Consider the following 27,992-nt stretch of genomic DNA (forward strand, 5'->3'; position numbering starts at 1 on the left):
CAATTGATACATTTGGCTCGAGACGAGCATCCAATTCCATGAGCGGCCTTACTGCAGTTGCCACAAGTCGCTTCGCCTTTACATTCTAAGGTGGTATGCCCAAAACGCTGGCACTTAAAACAGCGCATTGGGGTTGGGAAATAAGGCCTCACACTAAGGCGAAGGAAGCCAGCCTTAACTGCTAAGGAAGTTTCATGCTACTGAAGGTCAGGATAAAGGAGTCGAATTTGATAAGATTGCCATCAATCCTCTTCATGATACGTTGCACGTCACCTATACCTTTCGGAGCCCATTCACGCTGCAATTCCTCCTTGGAAATGTCGACTAGATCCCTGCATGTCACAACACCTTTGCTGTAATTCAAGGTGCTGTGCAGTTCAGTGTCTATGGCATTTAGCTACTTGCTGGGAATTGGAAGTTTCCACAAGCAGGGTCCCATTGCGCAAGCGCTTCACCGATTCTAAGGAGCCACAGATTCCCTCCGAACCCTTTTATATATAGAAGGGCGAAACCTTCTCAAAACTACAGTCCTTCCGTTTCACCATGAGAAACACACTCTGAGGACCAGCATGCATTCCGTTACTAGAGACTGTACTTTTCGAATAAGCGCCGGAGTCAGGGGGACTGACTACAAGAGCCCTCTTGTTAGACTGGGTGTTAGTACCTTCCATCGGCCCACCCTTTCCGCTGGGAGGAGGAAAATAAGATTTCTGCGGATCCATTTCGGTCCCACGAGCAGCTAGGGAAGTAAGGGTCCACTCAGACAGATCCCTGCGTGCCTGAGTAAGCCTTATACAACTGAGGTGCGGCAGGCTCCCCAGAGGTTGCCCACTAACGACTGTTCAGCCTCAACAGCCATGCATCTCATTATCGCGCAGCACACCCTGAGATTGAGGGGTTTGTTATAGAGGTTTCGCCCATCCTCGTGATCCGGGTGGTGAAACCAAGATCCTCGTTCGCTGAGACACACGACGTTCCGCCGCCGCGCTGCACGGTGGTCGCTGAACCGTACCCAGAGCTTACTGTGAAGGGAGACTAGCGGTGCTTACCAGTTCCCAGCTCAGGAACCACAGGGTCGCAAAGCCCGTACCCAGATAATGAATGCCGAGCCCCTGAGGGGGTTGAATTTTAATCCTACCCCTGCACCTTTCCTTTATTTCTGTCACTGCTTCTTCGCCATATAGATTAAACTATTGAACCTCTTTCTTGCTAAGAATTTCGAACATCTTGCACCACTTTACACTGTCGAACACCTTTTCCAGGTCGACAAATCCTATGAACGTATCTTGATTTTTCTTCAGGTTTGCTTCCATTTCAGAGCGCAACGTCAGGACTGCCTCTCTGGCGCCTTTACATTTCCTAAAGCCAGACTGATCGTTATTTAACATATCTTCAATTTTATTTTCCAGCCGGCTGCTGTGGGCGAGCGGTTCTAGGCGCTTCAGTCTGGAACCGCGCTACCGCTACCGTCGCAGGTTCGAATCCTGCCTCGGGCATGGATGTGTGTGATGTCCTTAGGTTAGTTAGATTTAAGTAGTTCTAAGTTATATTGGACTGATGACCTCAGATGTTAAGTCCCATAGTGCTCAGAGCCATTTGAACCATTTTTTTATTTTCCATTCTCCAAATGCGGATCTTCAATTTACTCTTTCCGTCTATTCGTTCTCTCATCTGTTTTTAACAGTGGAATTCCCCTTACACTCTTAATACTGACGCCTTTGCTCTTAAATTCATCGAAGGGTGTTCAAATGGTTGAAATGGCTCTGAGCACTTTGGGACTCAACTTCTGAGGTCATTAGTCCCCTAGAACTTAGAACTAGTTAAACCTAACTAACTGAAGGACATCACACACATCCATGCCCGAGGCAGGATTCGAACCTGCGACCGTAGCGGTCTCGCGGTTCCAGTCTGCAGCGCCTAGAACCGCACGGCCACTTCGGCCGGCTCGAAGGGTGTTTTGACTTCTCTATATACAGAGTAAGTCCTACGGTAACCATTTATCTTTCGATTTTTTCACTTTTTTCATGCAAACATTTCGCAATGGCTTCCTTGCACATCCCATTTATTTCGTTTGTAAGTGATTTATACTGATGCTTTCCCGTCTTTTCCTTGACTTTTTTGTACATTTTTCTTCCAGCCATCATTTGAAGTATCTCTTCTATTACCTGAGGTTTGTACGTCATTACCTTCATTGAAATCAAATTTGTCTATTCACCCTTCTGTGAGTTTATTTTATTTTATTTTTTATGTGTCTATTCCTCTTCAGTTGAACTGCCTGCTTCTGTATTCACTGACGCAGTATCTACAGCCTCCAAGAATTTCAAAGGCATCACATCGCACTTCAGCATCCCACTTCTTCCTACATTGATTCTTTTGGACGATTCTCTTAAACATCAGCTATTCTTCGTCATTACTAAAATGTGAACGGAGTCTCTTCATTCCTGGATAGGCCTTACAATCCAATGTCTGATTTCCGAATCTGTCTGACTAAGATGTTCAAAAAATGGCTCTGAGCACTATGGGACTCAACTGCTGAGGTCATTAGTCCCCTAGAACTTAGAACTAGTTAAACCTAACTAACCTAAGGACATCACAAACATCCATGCCCGAGGCAGGATTCGAACCAGCGACCGTAGCGGTCTCGCGGTTCCAGACTGCAGCGCCTTTAACCGCACGGCCACTTCGGCCGGCAACTAAGATGTAATCCAGCTGGAATCAACCAGTCTCTCTAACACCTTAAAACAGGTCGGCACATCTCTCGAATTTGTTTATGTATAGAAGTAGACCGCTATTTATGAAGAACATCGTAATCTGATATCTGGTGGCTCAAAATGTTTATTTTTCATTTGCTGCAGGTTTTTGATGACATGCGGAATAAAGTTCAACTTATTCCCCAGTCGACAGTAGATTATCGCATCCAACCTTATTACACGGTTTTTTCTAATCGAGCTTCCCCTTCCCCTAACTGAAAATTTCTGGCTACGCCCTGAGCCATGCTTCCTAACCATAACAGCAGAAGTATCACTTCTTGATGTCTGGGATATAGCAAGTAATATTCAAAATTATTTTGTACATTGATTTAGGTTTCCTTAATGCAGAAGTGCTGACATAAATGTTTTAACTTGCACTAATGCGGTCAGTCACCCTCTGAAATACGGGAAGGAGGAAAATAGAAAACATTAACCAAACACCCATTGTCTAAGCAGTTCTACTGCTCCATCTTGAATTTTTCAATCTAAAGAGGACTTAGCGTTGATATCAACTTTCCTAGTTGATCTAAATTGGGAGCCCGACCGGATTTACGTTATTGGAATTTAGTTAGATGAAGTGTACAGGGAGCCGGAGAAGCTGAGGCAAATTACCGGCAATGTCCTCAGTTTCACAGATTCGAGCCTCATGCGCCACCGACGTAGGTCTGCTTATGCACGGGTCCATTCTCCATAAGATCTTCTACGTTAGTACCTCTGCAAATAGTTTCACATTTCAAAAACCAGATACATTTTTCACAGGATATCTTAAATCATTGTTTCGTTTAATTCAGAAGCATACAATTTCTAATGGTTTCGAGATACCAGACATTTTCTAGAGAGTAAAAAGAAACCACCGTGACTCACATTAAAGCACTTTTAAAAGTACAATAAAGGTAAGAAATTTAGTAATGGACACCTGGCAGATGTATAGCCATTGAAGATACTGCTCGTTTGTGTGACGAACGTCGATCCCTACTTCTTTTGTTTCCAAAACAGCTTCAAACTGCTTAGAACATCACGCATAAAAAGACACGTTGTTCTGAAAGATCTTTCGTGTCAGCTATAAACTACACTGCACTTTATGTTGTATATTCTTTCAAAAATAAATAAAAAGTAAGACTGGTTGCTTAAAAATCGTCGAACATAATATGCATGAAAACCTATATTCTTAGTGATGCAATTTTTTAAAGACCACTAAATTTTAAATTGCAACTGTGTCTTTAATGTCACTATGTATTTTGTAGATAATCTTTTACTTATACTTTCACTGTATCTATATGTAATCTATCTGTATTGTTGCTACTAGAGTAGTTAAAGAGTGTATTTGTCGTACAGCTGTATAGAAAAGTCTTAGCAGCACTTTTCTGTGTTTCTTGTGTAAACTGCCATTTCATTCATCTCATTAATTTTGTGATAACGAAGAGTAGGAAATGCAAACTCCCTAGAATTTAAAAATTTTGTTCCTTATTTCGTTCTATTATTCATCTGAATGATAGATACACCTTCCAAATCTGTCTCACTTGAAACACTCACAAGCTCAACAAGCGCACTAATCTGAACATCAATGTCATTCTTTTGTTAAATTTCATCATTCCCGACCCACAGATAGCATATATCAAGACTTGACATTCTGATTTTGAATATCTATGTCCGTCACTTGGACTACTTTACTGTGAACCTGAGGATAACACATTCATTACCACTAGTACTAGTACAAGCTTACAGGACAAAGAATTAGTCACTCTCAGTACATATCATGCTAACACCGTCTAACACTACCTTTAGACTAGGTAATGGCCTCAATTTGGCGAGGAAGGAAGTCCAAAAGCTCCTTCGAGTATGCCAAATGCAGGTGAAGCCACTCGTTTCTGTTTTGGTCACACAGAGTGGGAACGTTGATAGCTACATTTCTCCTGCTGTTCCAAATAATTCTAGACATTTTTGTTATGAGAATGAGATAGAGTGATTTATCGGCAGTAAAGGTGCGATAGTGTGTCTGTGGGTCGTCCAATCAAGATCTTCTGCATACAGGCCATTGAACGTGGCTGTTTGCATCTTGGAAGAAGGGCTTGTCCACAGCACAGTCATCATGAAGATGTAGAGAAAACGGCAACATTTGGTCGCCCAGACTGTTGATCTAAAAACGTTCTGATATATGTTGACCGTAACGTTGAAGAGTGGCCCTAAGTATTGGTACGAATAACTGTCTCGGAAGTTCGCAGACCCATTTCCGACTCGGAATAAACCTTGGTTTAAATACCCCACTGGTACTTCTTTCGGCGCACTAGACGCCTTGCATCATTTCGAAAGAGACAAATCCCTTACACTGCGGACAACACTACATTTAGTTAGCTGCCGACCATTTTCTATGTATGTTGTTTCCCCCATTGAAGATGTGCAGCCTCACGTGCCGCTGTGATAAATGACCTTTTCCGAGGTAGCCGACCCGACCTCACATGTCCATTGTATACACGTTCCTTCCCAATGGTCAAATGGACCTGCATTTACGACAGCAGCAGTTCTAAATGGTTCAAATGGCTCTGAGCACTATGGGACTTAACTGCTATGGTCATCAGTCCCCTAGAACTTAGAACTACTTAAACCTAACTAACCTAAGGACAGCACACAACACCCAGCCAGCACGAGGCAGAGAAAATCCCTGACCCCGCCGGGAATCGAACCCGGGAACCCGGGCGTGGGAAGCGAGAAAGCAGCAGTTCTTCCTGAGTTTGAAGACGACTGTCACTGACAAGGCGATAAACTCGTCATTAGTCCCGTCAGTTAGAATACTTTTTTATGACCACTGATCTTACGCCATGTTACATGGCTCCGAGTATTAAACTGTTCGTTGCAGACACGCTGGACAGTTCACAGTGGCACACCAACAAATCTGGCGAGTTCGTATATTCACGGTGGACGCTTCCAAACAAGATAGCTCCTGAAACTTCCTGGCAGGATAAACCTGTGTGAAGCACTGGGATTCAAACCTGAGACCTGCAGGGAAAAGCTCTGCCTACTGAGTTGCCGGGCAGTGTGGCCGAGCGGTTCTAGGCGCTTCAGTCTGGAACTGCGCGACCGCTACGGTCGCTGGTTCGAACCCTGTCTCGGGCATTGATATGTGTGATGTCCTTAGGTAGTTAGGTTTAAGTAGTTCTAAGTTGTAGGGGACTGATGACCTCAGATGTTAATTCCCATAGTGCTCAGAGTCGTTTGAACCTACTGAGCTATCCAAAGGTGATTCTCACAATACCCGCCCTACATCTCTACTTACACGCGCACGTTCCGCTGCTAGGCGAAAATTCATTCTGGAAACAATTCCCTCTGACTGTAGCAAGCCATGTCTCCATAGTATCCTTTCTTCCGGGATTGCTAGTCTCGCAAGATACGCTCGAGAACTTCTGTGAAGTTTTGAAGGCAGGAGATGGGATACTGGTAGCGAAGCTGTGACGGAGGGTCATAGTTCGTGCTTGGATAATTTAGTCAGTAGAGCTGTTGTCTGCGAGAGACCAAGTTTTCAGGTTCGAGTCCCAGTCCGGCACACAGTTTTCACATTCCAGGAAATTTCAGATTACCGCGCATTCCATTGCACAGTGACAATTCACTCTGGAAACGATAGCTCCTTTCTGTAATACTGTCACATCTCCACGCCATAATATCTTAGTGTGCTAATTACAGGATGTTTATAAATTAGTTATACAAATGTAACCTTTAACTGGGAAAAACCGAAATCAGTTACAGAAATGTTTGATACAGTACTGAATAGTGTATCTTGAAGTTCAATTCCCGCCTGACGCTGCTAATTCCCGACGTTCCTGCTAGATGACATGTTCAAATGAGTTATTCCAAGAGTCCTCACGGAGTCTTGTAACAGTACAGAGCCTGCACAGTGTTGTTTATGGTTTCATAAATCCAAATCTGCTACTACAGTGAAGCGACATTCGGGACTAAACATCGGAAGCCACCACTCCAAAGACACACGGTTCTATCGTTCCACCGAAACTGTCTTCAGGGTCAGCCATCAGTCTCTGACGCTGCAGTTGAACAAGCCTGGCAGTCTGACAATCATAGACCGGGTCAATCAACGAAACGTGCCAGCTTAGGATTGAATATGCCTAGTGTTACAGTGTCTAAGGTATTACAAAAATGCTCGTCATTCAAACCCTACAAACTGGAATTGCTGCAAGCTTGGAGGGAAAAAGACAAAGAAAAACGAGTTGAGTTTTATGTAGAAATACTTAACAAAATGCAGACGATTTTCTTTAAAAAAAAATTGTATCCAGTGACGAAGCCACATTCCATACTTGCGCTAAAGTGAATCAGAGTAATGTTCGGAAATAGAATGAGCAGAAATCACATGACGTAATCGAACATATATGGGACTCGCCTAACGAAAATTTTTTTCTACTCTGTAAGTTGTAGCAATATTTACGGTCTTCTCTTTATTGCCAAGTCGCATATCGTACCTGGACGTGCTTGAGCATTATCTAGTACTTCCACTGCAACAGGATATGGGCATAGAAATTATTTTCCAGCAAGATGACGCGCCACCACATTATCATTGTGAAGTTGTCCCGTATCTTGGAGGGAATGTGGTGACTTGTATTGAACATGGTGGATCAACATCCTGGCCACCATAATTACCTAACTTAACGTCAGTGGAGTTATGTGTACGGAGTTACATTAAAGAGACAGTGTTTGTTTCTCCGTTTCGGGGAAACGTCGCTGAGCCGCGACAACGGATAACACAAGCAGTTGCCACCACACAGCAGGACTTGTTTCATAGGATGTGGAAGGAAACTGATTGTATATGGAGCATTTGTCCAGTTACAAAAGGTACCCTAATGGAACATTTGTAAATAAATCTTGACGATATACTTATAGTGCATTCAGTGCTTTATCAAACGTTTCTTTCAATTATTTACCTTTTTCACAACTGAAGGTTCCGTTTGTGTAACTAATTTATAAAATAAACACCCAGTGCATACTACGAAGTGGCACACACACACACACACACACACACACACACACACACACACACACCGCTTCAATGCCATAACTTACGTTGGATGTGGAAAGTCATCTGAGCGTCTGCTACCGCGTGTGTACCATGTACAGCGCTACGAAGCGACCAGTATGCACTTATAACGGGGTGATTAATATTTTGTCCGGTAAGCTTACTTTAATCATTGCCACTTCGTTCAGCAAAGAAGGTACGAAAATAAATTAGCTCAAGCATAAACACAGTCAGAAATAGTGACAACATTATACTAAATGATCGTTTGGTCATTCATTCTAAAGCGTTTGTAAAGTAGGGCACTAATGCCAAAACAGCTTCAGTTACGCACTTCACTAAGTTAATAACAGTTATGCTCTCCACTTTGTTAATAACAGTTCCGCTAGACAAAAGCTTTGTAAATATTTGTTGTAGATAATCTAAATCAGCAATATAATTCAATCACTTAATGTTAGTCATATTGTGCATATTTTACCAAAGCAAATCTCTAAATGTTCTCCTGCGTTAGCTGTAGAAGCTTTCGCTTTTGTGCCGTCAGTGTTTGTGTGTTTGTCTAACTGTTGCTTTGTTGCGTATGTGTGTGCCTCGTCCATGTGAAACAGCTGAAAACGAGCGTCGAAACTCGACGCTTCGCACCAACGGCACCAGCAAGAGCAGCAGTGGAGCCGCCGTAGCACCCGTTGGCGCGGACCTCAATGGCTCCGCCCCCAACTGAGCACATAGCGAAGCGCCGGTAGTACACTACTTTTTATTCACAAACCCCTCCCTCCGCTTCTCTCCTCCGTAGTCATAGCTAAACATATAAGGGAAGTTCGGCCAAGAGTACGCGTCGCTTAATAGTACAAAACTTTGCTGTGTTGGCTCCAATTTGCAGAAGACTGGCATTAGCTAGGCATTGTAGCGGAGTGTAGTGTCATAAAATGCGGACATCTTGGGTATTAATCACCGCTTCAGCTGTAGTTCGTCCTTTATTATTGGATTACTACCAGTTTCGTGGCACTAAAAGCAACACCTTCAGGTGAACTTCGCTTCTCCGTCCATACGGAGACATGGCCGCGTGCTCTGACGTACTGACGGCAAGAAAGTAAACATTTTGCCTATTTGACGGCTCGCGCATGCGCTGATAATGCGCGGCCTCGACCGATTCGGTAAAATGCAGACTTTTCTTTCTTTCTTTCGCTTGCGCCTTTGTCCCGCAGTTTGCGCAGGGTCGGCGTGGTTAAATCCGATTTGGCATGTTAATTTGAAGGGATGGCCAGATGTCCTTCCTGCCGCCACCTCGTAGCCCCCTGGGACAGGATCAGTGTACCCCATCTGTCTGCGTCTAGTGTAAATCATGGCAGAGTGTGAATGTGTTTCAAAAGTCTGTGAGTCGTGTAACTGAGGCGGAACGTGGGGACCAGCCCGGTATTCACCTAGTGGGATGTGGAAAACCGCCTAAAAACCACATCCAGGCCCTCGTCGTTAATCCGCCGGGAAGATTCGATCCGGGGTAGCCCGCCTACCCGAGTCCAGGAAGCAGCGCGTTGGCGCTCTCGGCTACCCTCACGGGTTCTGTTGCTCCTTTACTCTCTTTTGATAATCAGGAAAGAAAGCGTTTTAGTTGCGATAGAAAGCAACATATGTCCCTAGTAATTTAAGCGATTTTAATCACACATTCACTGAAATTTCCTTGTCCACGCCTAGCAGCTTTCTATCAAGTACATTTGTTTATTAGTGTGCATTTGGGTAAGAGTACTCTCCTCTGCAGTGCTTTACTGCCTACCGTCGTACAGCACCAACAGAGACGGCAGCAAAAGCATCAGAAATTTACTAACGTTTATGAAAAATAAAACAAAATAATAGGATTATACCAATATAGTCCTAATGTTCACTCGTCAGAAGATTTTGCACCTTTTTGCTTAACGGCAAGAGACGAAACTGCATTTCAGTTAATTGAATACTAGGCCTATAACTCGACTGGAGACGTTGATCCAACGAAAGGAACCTAACCAAAAACCCTGAAAGGAGTAGAAGAGTGCTAGACTTCAGTTCGCAAGTGTGCAAGTGCACACACCAAAAATTATTGTTAGTTGACAACATGAAGAGGAGGATCCAAAACTCGAAACTCCTCTACTTCTCACCAGTGAAGAATGTTCTCCAACAGAAACAGAGTGGTGAGGATGAGAAGGAAAATCGAAGGGATGACAGAAAACGAAAATACATTCTCGTGTTGCACGGTTCCGATTTGATGTTACAAACTGTTAAAGATGATAGTGAATGGAAATGAGCGTTTGGCGTCATTGGCCAGGAGGCCCCTTACGGGGCAGGTCCGGGTGCCTTAGTGCAGGTCTTATTACATTCGACGCCACATTGGGCGACCTGCGCGACAGATGCGGATGAAATGATGATGAGGACAACACAACACCCAGGCCCAGAGCAGAGAAAATCCCTGACCCAACCGGAAATCGAACCCAGACGCCTTAAGACGGCAGTCCGTCACACTGACAATTCAACTGTCAGGGCGGACAGGATGATAGTGAAGAGTCATGTATCAATTCGAGGGACCCTTGTCTGGAAACGACCGAGTCGAAAGTTATAAGTGAAAATCTTTACAATACCTCTGACAGTGGAACACATGTAGACCCCTCCTGGTACTATCGCTGCTAAGACCATAGGGTTGGGAACGTTCAGAGATGGTAGTATGAACCAAACAAGAAAAAAGAGTCTAGTAAACATGGACTCTAAAACGATTTCCTTAAGAACTACGAGCACTTGCTCATCTTCCGTGAAACACATCTCATCCACTGCAAGCTCTTTAGTTTCCATATTTTTGGAGAAGGTAGTGTGGACCAAATCAAAAAAGAAATGACTTTTAAACATGGGCTCTAAAGTGTGTACCTTAAGAGCTATGAACACTTGTTCATCTTTGCTACTGTGAAACACATCTCTTCTACTAAAAAAACATCCATAGCTCTTGAGGTATGCATTTTAGAACTCATGTTTACCAGATTTTTTCATGTGCTGGTCCATACTACCAACTCTGAAAGTTACCTAACCTACAATCTTAGCAACAGCATGTATTCCACTGTTAGGGCTACAACTTTCAACGCAATTGTTTCCAGACCAGTGTCCCTTACATCAAGGGATACATTTGACCTTCTCCATTATCCCTGAAGGTTTGTGACATCCCACAAAGAAAATAAAAATATTACATTTGCCCAGGGTGTGGGTGCTATTTTGATGATGAATGAATACAATGCCATGAATGCAGAGAGTGGTGGCATGAGGATTACAGATTATGAAGATGTATTACATTATCCCTGAGACTATTAGTGAAGAATCTCATGTGCAAACTCTTTCCTAACTAGGGCGTACTCTTATCCACATGTGCAGCTGAGAGCAATTTACATTTTTGTATTCTCATTCTTACTGAATATGTCCTACTAGCAAAAATTCATTTACTTTTACTATGATTGTTATATAGGTATTTAAATCATAGATTTGTTTATAAATAATTTACAATAACAGATTAAGTCAGTAGCCAGATCTTTTCCGTAGTTGCGTACTCTTACCTGAATTTCCCCTATGTGTTCCAGGTTTATTTTACAGAGAATTGGAAAATACTGTGTTTGCTCAGCTACAGTAAGTAATTTCCTGTCCCAAACACAGTTGTTGAATTGTGAGGATCTTTATGATACCATTGAACAGTCTTTTCCCCTTCCCTTCACAGCGATCTCATGATTCAGACATTTGACTATGATGCAGGAGGAACAGAGTTCAAATCTGTCTAGATCTTCAGATAAAGATTCTCCATGCATCTTTTGAAGGAACATCAAGGTGGTTTATTTGAAAAGGTCATAGCTTCTCTCATCCCACAAGAGTGGGTTCTCCATCTCTGATGACGTCACCATTGATGGGACATTAAACCCAATACTTCCTTTCTTAAGAATGTTGAGTAGTTAGTGCACTATGTTCATTAACATGAAAATCAGTTGGTCATTAAAAGGTGATGGAATGCATGAACATTACTTTGAAAAGCACTGTGGTTACAGGTTGGCATACTGGCATTCATAAGTCCTTAAGATCAAATTATTACTAGTAACACTTCTAATGTAATACTGTACACAGAGCAAAATTTTCCAGTAAACAATAATTCTGTGGTAAGCAGTTACACAGATCCCTGGGGTACATGCAGCCTGCATCCACAATATGTCTTCCCCAGAGCCTCACTCTTTATAACTTATATAGTTTTAATATTAGCAAATGTTAATAATTTGGTAAAAAAGTTAGGTGTACACAATGCTCTCAACAACAGAACTTTTTGATTATGACATTGGGGAAACTCAACTTAAAGGAAGGAAGTTTTCAGAACTGAGAGGCATGTTATAAAAGTTACATCTGTTTATAGTTCTAGAACATCTTACTGAAACATCTTTAAAATACTTGATGTTTTGACAACTGTTTCTCACTCATTACTGTCCTTTTTAATTACCAATATTCCTATTTTCTCCAAAAAGGTAGTGAAAAGCAGAATTTAAATGCCATATTTCTAATGACTGGGACTTTAAGAGTGAATTAAAGAATACTCTGTTTGACAACTCCTCCTTCTCCATTGAAGAATATCATATCTTTGATATGCATCTCTTAGGCTACTGTATATAATAATTAATATCTGCTCCTTCATTTTTTTCTAAACTTTTCTTCACTATAAGTGAACCTCTAATCCTGGGGTCCAAGTGACCTGCCCATGCTTTTTAATCTCCCCCAACCTATTTCCAGCCGTTTCCCAAATAAGAAACTAGCAGTACTTGTTCCAAAAGTTAGATGTGTATATATATTTATGTATCCATTGTCAGTCCTGAAATTTCCCTTAAAGGTAAGTAATTTATGGTTTTCTCATTTTCCTTTTAATATAATTAATATTAGCATTGAAACAATAATATTTCATATTATTTAGTCAATTCATTGTATTTCATTTAAATGAAAAGTACACTGTCGGCCTTTTGCTCTTTACACATTTCAGAGATCCATTCTGCTGGTTGAGTGAGATGTGATATAAATCCTTGTACATTTTCATTACATCTGTCAAATAACTTATTTTATTGTCTTCTTCTAGTACTTGGCATGTTTTCAATTTTTTGTTCATGTAGAAATCTTGGTGTAAATTTCCCTTCTCTTTTCTTATTGGTACAAAGATTTTTCCTAAGCTCTTTCTTCTCTTTTTTCTAGCTTTTATATTTTTTCTGATAACACTGGAAACATGCATTCTGCATAATAAGGCTTGATGTTTGACAACTGGATTCAAAGGCTACTAAAATGCTTTAATTCAAAGAAAATCGCAATACTTTGACACTTTTTCTGGAGGGAGCAACTGTACTTGGACAACAGTGAGGAATTGGTTTCTTGTGCTTGAAGGTGAAAAATGGATTGTAACAGCAGTGAAGAAACCACACATTGATGTTAAGACAAAAATTTATGTAGATGAGAGACAAAAACACACAAATTCTAGATCACCACTTTCAGAAACCATTAGTAACAGAAATTACTTGTCATTAAGTGATATATTAACTAGGTGTTACGTTCCCTGACAAAACATGGAGCCAAGTGGTTGGAGGAAAAGAAAGCTCTATTTAAACCATAGGAATAGCTTCAATCAAGACTTAAATGTCCATTGCAAGAAATATTGCAGATATCTTTACCAGATCATAAAAAAAGCTGAACCCATGCACAATGCACAAGCAGTTCAAAATTCTGTGAATAAACCCATAATGATTTGGAACACTTTTTAGCATGAAATGAATAAACTGGGTGAGACAACTGATACTTAACTCCATGAGAATAGTAACAACAAGACAGATGATATTACATACAAATCCTTAGCAACTAGGATTTTTTTTTTATTTTGCATCTAATTTTATCCTTACATACAGAAAATTTTATATATTTATTAAGTTGAGCACTAGTTGTAATTTTTTGTTAGTATTATTTACAAAAGTTTCCTGCAATCATTCTTTCTGTCTGCTTTTGTATGAACTGAACCATTCTACATTTGTAAAGGCTCTTCCTCGTGATGTAACTTACAAAACAAAATGTGTGAATGAATTAATTTAGTATCCAAAAATACAGCAGAGAACACTAAGAAACAAATTACATTAATTCAAAGCAAGACATCAGTAAACACCTCTAGTGCATTCTAATCAAAATGGCAGTTCATATGTTGATGTTTTCCCGTGGAATGCTCTCTTCCTAAGTTGGAAAGGAATTGATCTTATAATGAGAAACAAGTTGCCCAGGCAGCACTGCATAAATTGAATTATATTTACTGATGGTTGCAGAGCAGACAAAAGAAATGGAGTTAACATCTAACTTGGCTGGAGCAAGTGTGAGTACTAACCAACATGATGAATGGAAAATCATCAACATCTGTAGATGTCTTTGTCAACCTAGTTAAGGCTGTGACACTTCTTCTTCTGCCCAGGAGTTTTGAAGTAAAATAACGTTTGTTTTACTAATGCTGGTGACCTCACTCCATCACTGAATGCCTTGTACAACTATCTGATGTTTACAGCTCAGCTATACCAAAGAGGTTTTTGTGCACTGTATATCCAGTTCTTGTAAACTGTTCATCAGAAACACTTGTAAACATTCCTAAATAATTATGATGTAGAGCTGATTTCAAATTATGTTAGTCAACACTTATGAGAATTAAAGTTAGATTAAATGTTTATAATCCTTAGACGCATGTCCAGTCAGGCTTAACTGACTCACTAAAGTTACTTTCTTTAAAGTCTCATTGAAGGCACTGTATCTGTAACTAATTATTGTACATCCAACAACTTTTAGTGATGAAGCCTAACATCATTCCCAGTAACTTTATAGGTCAATGTCTGGCTAGAAATTACATTTAACATGATCCAGGAACAATGACATGGATGTAGCAGTTATCTGTTCCCATCAGGATGCTTGATGGGAGGTCCCCTTTGCCTCTCACCATTGGTCTGTCGGGGTGCTTGATTTTAGTGAGTATCCATGGCGGGTGTGCCTGTGACTGTCACTTCATGGACATTGTACTTTATTACAATGGTTGTGGTCTGTATTCTGCCAGTAGACATGTAGCAGCCAGCATGATAGTTACAATGGTTGGATGGAAACACACTAATATCAGTCTCCCTGATGATGGGGTTCAGGGTTGGCCACCAAATCATTCCGATGCTTTGCGGACTCACCACAATCCACTTCTTAGGCAACAGAAAACTATGTTATCAGATAAATAGCTTATTTGACAAAGTACCAAGGTCTAGGCATGTTTTTGTACTCTACGGTCACAATTGCAACAATCAGGTATGTTTTAACATCCATATCAACCATTAGAACATCAATGTTTACAAAACAAGAATCAAATGCTTTGGTCCTTGAGTACAAATACAGGTACACTTGATATCTGTCAATTACAGCACCATCTCCCACAAATGGGAAACAATGGTTTGAGTAAAGCACATGTATTTTTTGTGTAGAATCTGAATGTGCAGTAAACATTTGGGGTGGGTTCCCATTTTAAAATTCAAAGTTGACCCCACCCACAAAGGAAGGGTGACTAGCAGGTGGCCAGTTGTAGCACAGACAGCAAGCCCCTTTACTAATATTAACTTTTCACCTAGAACATTTTTTTTCTTGTGATGCATCATTTTCAAGAGATTTAATTGTCTCAAGTTAAAATGAATGCCCTGTATATAGAGGTTTTAGGTGACGATCTGAGCAGCCCGCGTAGACTGTTTGCTGACTATACTGTCACTTACCATCTGGCGAACACATCAAAGATTAAAACCAATGGACAAGAAGTCTATAAGTTGTTAAATGTGGCAATTAACACTAAATAATATGAAATGTAAGGTCATCCACACGAGTACTAAAAGGAATCCCTTAAATTTCAGTTACATGATAAATCTACAAACCTAAAGCCTGTCAACTGAACTAAATACTTAGGAATTACAGTCATGAGCAAGTTAAATTGGAACAATTACAAAGAAATTTTTGTAGGGAAGGCAAGTCAAAGACTGTGTTTTATTGACAGAAAACATAGAAGATGCAACAGATATACTGAAGAGACTGCCTTCGCTACACTTGTCCGACATCTTCTGGAGTGCTTCTGTTAAGTATGGGATCCTCACTAGAGAGAACTGACAGAGGACATCAAAAACATTTACAGTAGGACAATTCATTTTGTGTTACATGAAATATGGGATAGATTTTCATGGATATGATGTGCGAGTTGGCATGGAAATCAGTAAAACAAAGATGTTGTTTGTTGTGGCAAGATGTTTTCATGAAATTTTTTCAATCACCAATTTTGTCCTGTGAATGTGAAAATCCTTTGTTCACATCCATCTACATAGTGAGAAATGATCATCATAATAAAATAAGAGAAATCAGAGCTAGTGCACAAAGATTTAAATGTTCATATTTCGTATGCTTTGTTCAGGAGTGGAAGCTAGAGATTAGTCTGGAGGTGGTTCAATAAATCCTCTTCCAGATGGTTAAGTGTGAATTGCAGAGAAGTCATGCAGATGTAGATTATCAACATCTACAAAGACTTTCTCCTCCATCAAATAATTCATAGCTTCATTATTTTCAATTATTTTGCAAATAATTATTGACAAACTACCTTCTACTGCAACATGAATACCATCACCTGTAATTTCTGATGAGCATCCTCTCTGCTGCTTACTGTGTGACCTTCCTGAATCTGAATTGCATTAGCCAAGCCTTCTGATTCAAATTGATTCACAGTTCTGCTTCTGATGTATTGCAGATACCTATTGCCACTAAACCCATTTTATTCTCCACCAAATCTTACCCAGGCAGCCTTTATCATCATTAAAAATTTCACAGGTACTGTACACCTTATGATCCCCATAGCATTGTTTTTACAGCTTCTTATACTCCTCTTTTCACTTTTCTTAAAGCCACCCTCTTTGTGATGATCATCATACCTTGTCTGGTTCTCCTTCCAGCTAGTATTACAGATCCCATGATCTTCTCTTGTTCACAATTAAAATTTATGTAATCTTTTCCTTTCTGTCAAAAACTCATTGCTCTGTCCATTGTGTATGTAAATTCAATACTTGCCTGCACTGAGGCTGTGGGGCTATAAATAAGATACCACTAAAGATTCACAAGTAAGCACTTCTTTAATGTGGCAATTATTGTAATGGAATTTAATGGTGTATCCTGAAGACTCAACTGGTTTACTTTGCACTGGTAGGTTACCCTCATGTTACTTTTACTTTTATCATAATCCAGCCCATTTACATACTCATTCTGCAGATGAGTTTGTTTTGCATGTACACATTATTTGAGTAACAATATTTTTTTTTCAAACAGGATGATGCTTACAGATGAGAATTTTGATCTGCCCATGTTTGAATGAAATCTTCTGTACAATATTTAACACACTTATTTTCACACTATCATCCATTCCTATAGCCAAACCCTCTTTTCCAGTGGCAAGAAAATCAACAACATGTTACTTTTCCACAAAACAGGCTTATTTTCCACTTTTTCCCCAAAATGATACCTCAATATATTGATAGCTTGCCCTCATATCCACATTACCTATCTTTTACCACTGTTCTAACACCTGTGTTGTGCACACTTCTTCCTCTCCCTCTATCATAAGACCACTGTGGCTTAATTGACTCACTAAAGTTAAATTGTATGAAGTCTCATCAAAGACACTGAATCTACAGCTGTTATTCTAAACCCCCCAATAACTATTGTTGTATGGAGCCTAACATTGCTCCCAGTAACTTCAAAGGTTCAAGCATCATGAGCTAAACACCAAATCCCTCTGAGAGTTCTAGTCATGAACTTATCACTTTCAGCATCAAATAAACACTGTATATCAAAATTCAGTCTCCTATGAGTTACTGTGATTTGCAGCATTTGCATATAATATAAATCTTTGGACATTCTACATACATCTTAATTTTATGCTGACAAAACAACTAGGTCATCTTCCCTACAGGAAAAATTCCCCTCTCTCCAACTGTGTAATGAACTTAGAATTGACATAGCACTTCTAGTTATCACTTAATTAACAATATTAATAACAAATATTTAGTGACACTTGATTTTGATAAAATCATAGATATTCATATGTAATTTAACCTAGGCCTTAGTAAAGTAGTTCATGCTGGTGTGTGTAATATTCTGTTAATTATGTAGCTTCTCAAAAGTAATCAGATATGGTAAATAATGATGTCCTCCTGCCACCTAAGCAAATGTATGAAAAGTGTAAGTGAATATAAACTGCCTGACAAAAAAAGTGGGGCACCTAGAAGATACAGTCAGATGTCAATGTAACTTTGTATACATACATACCATTGGCAGGTATGTAAATTATTACAGTTACAATTCTTTTTGATGGGTAGAACAGTCAGCAGAGAGTATTACTATTTTTCATTTATAAACAACAAAAAATCTGGGATAGAATAATGACAATATTATGAAAAGGATAGACTGGTGTGAGCTGCATTTGTGTGAATGTGTGTATGTGTTGTCTATTTCAGAAGGCCTTCTGGCTGAAAGCTTATGTGTTTAATAGTCTCTTAGTTGTGCCTGTCTGTGGCTCAACATCTCCACTATGTGCTGAATAGCAATCTGTCCTTTTCATAATATTATTATTATTATTGTTGTTCATATTTAGTGTTATTACCAGGCCTGACATGGTGTATAAAGTGTGTGAACAATGACAAATGTCGAATGATGAACGTGAAGTATACAGAGTTGCCACAGACTCACATGAGACAGTGTTATATACACATGAGATAATATGAAAGGGCCAAATTATGGGACTACATGTGGTCAGCTGGTTTAATCATGAAATATCCATATTTTGATGTGACAGTGGCAAATTTTGGACTGCTTTGGGAAGTGAGGACAGGCATACTTGTTATCAAGGTTCCAGTTGACCACATCCTATCACCACAAGGGAGGACTACCATACTATATGAGGTATCTGCACTAGCAGAATAGAAATGGCGAAAACACAAGTCTGAAAACAGTTTATTGAACTCACCAAAACTAAACAATAACACAGTCTCCAAAAGAACAACCAACTCGATCCCAATGCAGATCAACACAAATACAAAATAACAAATAATAATAGTAGAAAAGTACCAACTGTTCACAGGGAGTGAACACAATAAACAATTCTACAATGTCAAGAGGTTTGTTGACTATACCAAGTCCATCTACAATAGATCAGGCAGCTAGAAGAGGCATCTGGCCGTGGCTGCCGGGGCGGCAGCTCTGTATCCTTCCAAGTGGTGTGTCAAACTGTCTTTTGCCAGCAGTGCGCTTCCTTATAAAGACCGTTGGTGGATGTATCTGCTGGAACTATTTGTGACCGCATGCCTGGCATATCAAAGTAGTTCCTGGGCTAGCTGCAACCGCTGGTGGAGCTGTTCCGTAGGCTCTGAGAATGGGTAGCAGTCCCTGGAGGCCGTTGATGGAGACCTGGTGTTGTGTTGTGTTGTGCTGTGGCTGCCAGTAAGTATTTGTTTTGACAACACAGATGACATAGGTTTTCATGGTGAATATACAACCTGTGATGCAGGCATCCCGTGTTGGTTGGATGTGAAGTGGGATGCCAATGCAGTTGGCTCTATGATTTATAAAGTGGGTGGCCGTGGCACAGTACACCCTTTAACTTGCGTGTCAGCCATGTGAGGACAAGTAATGGACTCTGCAACATTCTGTGTCACCCCGCACCACTGATCAGAGCCTAGCACCAGGCAGACTATGGAAATACATGCCACATGTAGGCCACCATTAACACCACAACACAATAGGCTGTGTTTGCAGCAGTGAACTGTGGCATGACCAGGAAGCAAGACCTGCTGATGAACAGAATTGCATTGTGTTCAGTGCTGAATCTCAGCTCTACACTACCTCAGCTGACCATCGTCAGTGAGTAGAGTCCATTATTCAAATGTTTTGAAGAAGTACAATATCCTGGGGTCATGGTTTGGGAGCCATTGGGTATGACTTCAGATCACAGAGGTTAGTGAGAGCAGGAACCCTTATGGCACAATGGTACATCACAGACATCTGTTGATCTCATGCAACATTTTCTTGGTGTCATTTTTCAACAATCCTCATCCATACATGGCACATGTACCTATGAACCATTTGCATGAGTAACTCCTCTGGGTACCAAGATCCCCAGATCTCTCTCCTGCAGGGCATGTGGGACCAGCTCAGATATCAGCTCCATCTTAGTGCCAGTATCCACAATACCACCTACTGCTTACAATAATTGTGCATCAGCTTGTCTCAGGAGGGGATAAAATGGCTTTGACACCCTTTCCAACTAAATAATATCAGGTGGGATGCAATGCCTTACTAATAAGTGGGCTCATACTGCCAAGTTCTTTCTAAACTTAGGTATAATATGCAAATATTCAGTGCAGTGTACAACAACTTGTGATTGTTTTAGACATATTCTTAATGTGTAAGTGGGAACATCAAAACAACATTTGATATTTATTATTAGTTGTACTCCATAATTTATCAGTGTTATCCAAAATCGTGACTGTAATCACCTGTGTTTTTTATCTTGCTGATTGCAACTGGTTCTGTCACTATCCTTTATGAGAACATATTCTTATTTTCTTATGGCTTGGTTAGTAATAAAAACTTTCCATTAATCTCACTTTAGAGAAAACCAAAGTTCACTTGTTTGTAAGTTCCCCAATCATACTGTAATCATTGGTGGAGATTTTAATCATCCAACAACTAATTGTGAAAATTATAGTTTTGTTAGGGGTGAGTGCAATTAGATGCTCTGTGAAACTTTACTAGATACCTTCTCTGAAAAGTACCTAGAACACATGTTCAGGAACACCACTCATGATGGAAATATATTGGATATAATGGGAACAAACAAACCTGACCTCTTTGAGGATGTCCACATTCAAACTGGTATCAGTGACCATGACCTGGTTGTGGCAAAAATGATTACCAACTGAAATAAGCAGAAAGATATACCATATTTTCAGTAAACTGGATAAACAATCAGTAGTGCCATATCTCAGTGATGAACCTGAAACTTTTAGCACAGGGCAGATGCATGTAGAGGAACTCTGACTCAAGTTTAAAGGAATATTGACTATACACTGGATAGATGTGCATGCAGTAGAACAGTTCACAACGAGAGGAAAACTCCGTGGTATACAGTCATTGTAAAGAAACAGAGATTACTGCATAATAGGCATAAAACAAAGTGTGAGACTAAAGATGGAGAAATGCTGAATAAAATGCATTTGGCTGTCAAGAGAGCAATGTGTGATGCCTTCAATGACTACCATACCAGAATATTGTCAAGTGATCTTTCACAGAACCCAAAGAAATCCTGGCCATGTTTAAAGGCTGTTAGTGGCACCAAAGTTAGTGTCCATTCCCTAATGAATGAGAGAGGAACTGAAATTGACAGTAGCAAAGTGAAAGCTGAACTGCTTAACTTCATTTTCAAATGTTCCAATACAAGGGAAAACCCAGGAGAATAGTTCCAATGTAATCCTCGTATCACTGTAAAGATGAATGAAACAAGTATTATTGACAGTGGTGTTGAGAAACAGTTGAAATCATTAAAACTGAACAATCTTCAGGGCCTAATGGAATCCCTGTCAGATTCTATGCTGAATTTGTGGCTGAGTTAGCCTACCTTCTAATTATAACCTATCATATATCCCTCAAACTAAAAAACCATGACCAGTTCTTGGAAAAATTCATATGTCACACCTGTCTACAAGAAGGGTAATAGAAATGATTCACAAAATTACTGTCCAATATCCTTGACATCGATTTGTTGTGGAATCTTGGAACATATTCTGAACTCAGACATAATGAGGTATCTTGAACAGGATGACCTCCTCAATGCCAACCTGTACGGATTTCAAAAACATCAATCAAGTGAAACCCAACTCACACTTTTCTCACGTGACATACTGCAAGCTTCAGATCAAGGTAGTCAAGTAGATGCTGTATGTCTTGATCGGCATTTGACTCAATACCACACCTATGCTTATTGTCAAAAGTACAATCAAATGGGGTATCAAGTGAAATTTGTGACTGGATTGAGGGCTTTTCGGTAGGGAGGACACAACACATTATCTTGCATGGAGAGGCATCAGTAGATGTAGTAGTAACTTCAGGTGTGCTCCAGGGAAATGTGTTGGAATGCATGCTGTTCATGTTGTATATTAATAACCTATCAGGCATTTTGCAGGTGATACAGTTATCTATAATGAAGTACTATATGAAAGAAGCTGTGTAAATCTTCTGTCAGATCTTGGTAAGACTTCGAAGTGGTACAGAGATTGGCTACGTGTTTTGAATTTTCAGATATGTAAAGTTTTGGACTTAACAAAATGAAAAAATCATAATATCCTATAACTATAAAGAGTCACTCTTAGAACTAGCCAACTCATTCAAATACCTGTGTGTACCATCTTGTAGGAATATGAAATGGAATGACCACATAGGACATAGATTCAGCTGTGGGTAAAGCAATCAATCTGCAAAGGAGAATGTTTGCAAATCTCTCATGCAACTGGTTCTAGAATATTGCTCATGTGTGTGGGACACATACCATATAGGACTAACAGGGGATATTCAACTTACACAGACAATGGTAGCATGAATGGTCACAGGTTTGTTTAATCCATGGAGGAGTGTTACAGAGATACTAAAGGAATTCATCTGGAAGACTCTTGAAGATATATGTAAAGTATCCCAAGAAAATCTATTAATAAAGTTTCAAGAAGCAGCTATAAATGATTACTCTAGAAATATTGTAGTACTACAACCCCCTGTCTGCCCCCCCCCCCTGTCCCCTCCCTCCCACATGTTGCTCACATAGGGTTCATGTAGATAACATTTGAATAATTACTGCATGCACAGAAGCATTTCAACAATCATTCTTCTTGTGCTCCGTGGAATGGAACAGGATGAAACCCTAAGAACTGGTACAATGGGATGTACCCACTGCCATGCACCTCATCATGGTTTACAAAGTATAGATGTAGATGTAGAATGACCCACATGCAGAGAAACTGTGAAATTACTTGTTGCATCCATGTAGTTAACAGAAGCCCATTCTTATGGGCATCAAATGAAGGGCTTATTTCAATAGTGGTACAAGTCAATTTTAGTTCATATTGAGATACAGAGTCCTAAAGTTAAATGAGTGCTGAAAAACCTGGAGTTGAGATACCAGAAATATTCAAGCATATGGCTTCTTGCTAAAGATGAACCTTTCTTTCTGTTTGTTTGGCTCATTAATTTCAGAAGAATTATAGACAGAAAAGTTGAGGTAATGGACTTGTACCACTATTGAAATAAGCCCTTCAAATATTCTTTGTTACCCCCATCCCCTTTTTTTACTTTATTTTTGTTTCAATAGTCAGCTTTCAATTACCTCTTAATTTTCAGTCAAAGCATCCTTGATATACACCCTAAGCAATCAAAGCTACAAAATATCTTTGCTTACCTTCCATTATTATTTAGCATCCCATACAGTGATATGATTTTTCTGTCAAGAATGCCTAAAGTTTCATTTTTCTGTTAACTAGTAACAGAAGTATCACATTTACTCTGTTTCCTCAAAATTTTATATTATTTCCAGTCATTTTCATAATTATATTTATCACTGTTGTCATACATCAATACTGATTTGAAGAATGTTTCATCAAGACAGATACAGAATTTGCTTCTGGCTTAGGAGGAAATGAAAGTATTTTGTACCTGTCATGTAGCACTTTATGAGACACCAAAACTTCAATGTAAAGTTATTTTATGAAAAATCAGGTACACACTGATTGCATATCTTCTACTTGAAATAACTGCATTGAAACACTTACAATATGTGCCTGCAGTTATCTCCAGTGTTAAGCCATCACTAATGCCTGACCTCTGTCATAACACTGTGAATGACAAAAAGAGATGAGAATTAAGTATTGATCTTCCATGAGACTCATCTGCAATTAAATATTAGCAGTCTGCATTTGTAAAAGAGTAATCTCGGCATAAAATTATGTGGTTGAGGGTATGTAGTAATAATTTAAAATAATCAACAGTAGATGTGAAATAAGTTAACATTATTGAACAGTTCCTTTAAAAAAATGCATTTCACGACCATACTCAATGTGTGGCAGCTAAAAAGTAAACACTTTATCTCAGAGTGAAGATACAATCAAAGAAAAGGGGATGAACTTGAACTTTATAGTACATTTTGCATTTACAGGGTGATTTTTTCCACTGTGTACAAACTCTATGAATTGATTGATGAAAGGGTACAGAGCAAAAAAGTTCTAATGAACTTATGTCCACAAGCACATGGTGTCCTTTCTCGAGACCATTTATTCAATCAGACATTCTTACAGAGGCTGTGACTTAATATGCACTGTACCAAGGAGCCACAATTACATTATGTGTTCAAAACAGTTTCCATGTGCCTCAACACATGCGTGTAGATGCCTTAGCATGTTCTGTCTCACAAGTTCACATTGGCTGGGCTGCATCCGAACAGTGCCAAAGACACCATGAATATGCTTCTCCATGTCTCCACATGTGGAATGAGCTCTGTGTGCACAGTACTTCTGAGAAAGCCCCACGATCAGAAATCCAGTGTCTGGTGAATGACCAGGCCATGCAACTGGAGCCCCTTGTCTGATCCATTGACCAGGGAAGACACGATTGAGATGTGTCTGCATGGTAATGGTGGACTGGGCTGGAGCACCATCATGTAGCAGTCACATAATCTTTCAAATCATCAATGGCACTTCCTCTGGCAGTGGAGGCAAAGTCACCCACAAGAAATGCTGATAGTTCTGGCCTGTTAGGTGACATGGAAGGAAGACTGGTCACAAAATATGGTCACCAATTATCCTAGCTCACACATTTCAGCTGCAGTGATGCTGATAATTCACTGTCATCATACCATGGAGGTTGTGCATACTATCCTACAGATGACTGTTGTGAAAGCTGAAGATACCACTCCACATAAAGGTGGCCTCATCTGTGAATAGGGTGGATAACACAGATCTCAGAGAATCATGGTCACCTGGTGAAGAAACATGTGACAAAACTGCTCTTGATGTGGAAAGGCTGTCATTAGTAAGCCCTGCACATGCTGAAAGTAATAAAGGTAGTAGTAATTGTCATGGAGAATGTCCCAAAAAGCAGTCTGGCCTACCCTATGCTGGCAGGTCAACTTTGTGGTGTTGAAATGCCAGTTGCCATCCACAGTGTTAATCACATCTTCCTCCAAATCCAGTGTCAGAATATTTAGGGTATATCCATGCCTTCCTGTTTACTGAAACAACCCTGTCTCAGACAAATGGTGAAAGACTGTTGCAGACATTGAATGCTGTGGTTTTTGTCAGCGGGGATAGGTCTCCTGATACAACATTGCTACCCGCTGCCCATTGCCATTTGCCTTTCTGTAGGTAAACTCCATGTTGACAAGCTCCAATTCAAAGACATAACCACTGTGTGCAATGCTGTATCACATCCACTACAAGGTGAATCATCAAGGGAAGTCAACCAGACACAACATTACCAATTACAATTGCAGGAGATGGTGCTGGGCATGACGTATGAGGAACAGTACCACCCTTTAGGAGGAAACCCTGCACACTGTAACTGTGGCTGCATGATACAGTGTGTATTATAACACAGTATCTCTAACAAAGTATGATTGAATAAATGGTCTCTAGCATGGAAACTGTACATTTCTGGACATAAGTTCATTTGACCTATTCCTGTATGCTCTCATCAATCAATCCCTAGAGTTTGCATATGGTGGAAACAATTACCCAGCATAATGAGTGTGTGTAAACACAATAATAATGTTGGACACTTTGCATGGTTGATTACTCTCAAAACACATAAAGTAATAGAAAATCTAAACTTAAAACCATCCTGGCTATAAAGTACAATAAATCATTAATTCATTCACACATCATAAGTTCCATCATGACAGAGAACCTTGCAATCTATGGAACAAGTCAAGTTATATCCTAATAGGTAGAAGCAGCCACTGTACGCTACTTCTGTAAAGTATACTGACAACAAACAATGACTAGTTCTGATCTATGCATGTTGCTAATCAATAGAGTTACTTTTTCTACAGGATGATTTGAAAGGTTGTGCGCAAACTGAAGGCATTGGTACTGGAGTCAAAATACAGCATTTTAGGAGTATAAATGTGTGGTCTTAGAAGTAATCCTGAGCCAGAGGAAGCTTTGAATGGTCAGGAACAACAATGACAGTCAATGGACATGCACCTTAATTTCAACAAGGACAATGCACAATTTACTCAACAGTGCCGCGCATTACAGGATATGTTCAAACAGGCAATTATCATATTCAATAAAAGCATAACATGAGACTATGCAGGCTTTCCCAGTGTAATAAGTCTTGAAAGTCTCTCCAGGTTTGCTGCCGGATCCTAAAATCAACTTAACTCAAGTTGATTTTAGGATCCGGCAGCAAACCCGAAGAGACTTTCAAAAGCATAACATCTTTGCAGAAAATCTGCCACATTCTATCATGTACAAAAGGCATTTCATGAATCTTGTTAAATGCTGCAGCCTTCTTGGCAAGAAGTGTTTCTTTGTCAGGGACTGGTGTCACATGCATGAGTCTTTTAATATGCTCCCATAAAAAAAAATCAAAAGGCGACAGATCATGGGAGTGAGGTGGCCTTGCCATTAAACCTCCCCCTAGGCTCTAGTGACTGAGATTTTTGGTGCTGAGTACATCAGGTACTTGCACTGAAAGGTGATTAGATGTTCTGTATCACTGCCGCTAACTGTATGTACACAGAAATAGTACACTATCTTTGCGGTACCTACGGCACATCTGCAAATTCTTTTTATGCCTGATATTCCAAAGCTTTTGCTGGTTCAGGATTATTTCTAAAGTTCATATTCCAAAGTTGTATCTCAGTTCCTCCATCAGCTCCCTCAATCTGTATGCAATCTTTGGAAACCAATTTGTATAGGTCTATTGTGAAATAAGTGAGATAATACACAAGAGTAGGAATACTGCATTCCAGACCAGATATTAATGTGGCATAACAAATTACATAGAATAGATTTCATTCAGAGGGATAAAAGAAGATGAAATCAGAAACTGGAGAAATAATAAAAATGAATTGAGTCAGCAGCTTATTGTATCTTTAAAACCAAGAGTTTAATTGGAACTTATTTGTCACCGACATGAAATTTTGATTAAAAAGTGGCTTGTAAGAAGACTTCCTGAGAAATGCATCATAAGTATACTGAAAATTTGACTTGACATGATGACTCTCATCTTACAGTAATGATAAAACACTAGGTTTAATGTGGTAGATTATCTGTTTGCTGTATAAAACCTTTTAGAATTGTAGCAGCATTGGAGATTAATCTGTATGTATACTTAGAGAAGAACCAACATATTTGTTAGTACAATAATTCTCAATCATATTCATTCATTGACTCATCATGTTCCACAACACCCACTTGCCACTTGCCTGGAGCTTGTACTAGGATTCATCTTGATATCTCGTAGAAGCTGGTCCTCCAAATCTGGTAGAAACACAGTCTGGCACCAACCTGCACATCAATCTGTCTGAGAGGGTCCACAATGACACAAACTCCCAAAGAGAGCTTTAAATGTTGTGTGATGTGGTTGGTGTCTGTGAGGGTAATTGTTTTGATTTAGCTACGCTGCCTCTCGGCTATTTCCATCTGGTTGGCTGTACATAAATACCATCTTGGCTTGTTTTCAACATGAATGCCAGACCATTCTGCTGCTTACAGTGTGCTGTATCAGCCACACACAATAAACACATGGCATGTGGTAAGAGAAACTGCCATTCTTCAGTGCCATGGCAATGATGTATTTTTGGACACAGGTTCACAGGACATGTTTTTCTCCATTTCAAGTCAGGAATCAGTCTGCGCAGTTTGTCCATTTAATTAATGTTCACCGAAATCTGTGTACCTCAGGAGAAAAACAGCTACTTTGAAGAAGAACATTGTTCCTCATATTATGAAATTCAGCTGCTATTTTTATCTAATATTTAAAAACTAACATTTATACAATTTTACACAGACCACTATTGACTGTCTATATAAGTAAAGATCCTTTTAATACAAAGTCCCTGAGAAAGTAATACTTCTCATTAGGATATGAGG

General features: G+C 39.7%; 1 protein-coding gene across 2 annotated transcripts in view; it reads left to right on the forward strand.

Moving 5' to 3' along the window:
* Positions 1-27,992, forward strand: part of LOC126145286 (potassium voltage-gated channel protein Shaw-like) — a 451,068-nt gene that overhangs the window by 417,375 nt on the left and 5,701 nt on the right. The window contains exon 5 of one of the 2 annotated variants that reach the window (XM_049915548.1): positions 8,367-8,497. The exons of the other annotated variant lie outside the window; for it this stretch is intronic. Within the exon in view, the coding sequence (XP_049771505.1) occupies positions 8,367-8,479 (113 nt within the window). The 3' untranslated portion in view covers positions 8,480-8,497. The remainder of the gene's footprint in view (positions 1-8,366; positions 8,498-27,992) is intronic. 2 annotated transcript variants of the gene reach the window in all.

Source organism: Schistocerca cancellata, chromosome 2, assembly GCF_023864275.1.
Source record: "Schistocerca cancellata isolate TAMUIC-IGC-003103 chromosome 2, iqSchCanc2.1, whole genome shotgun sequence".
NCBI lineage: Eukaryota > Metazoa > Arthropoda > Insecta > Orthoptera > Acrididae > Schistocerca > Schistocerca cancellata.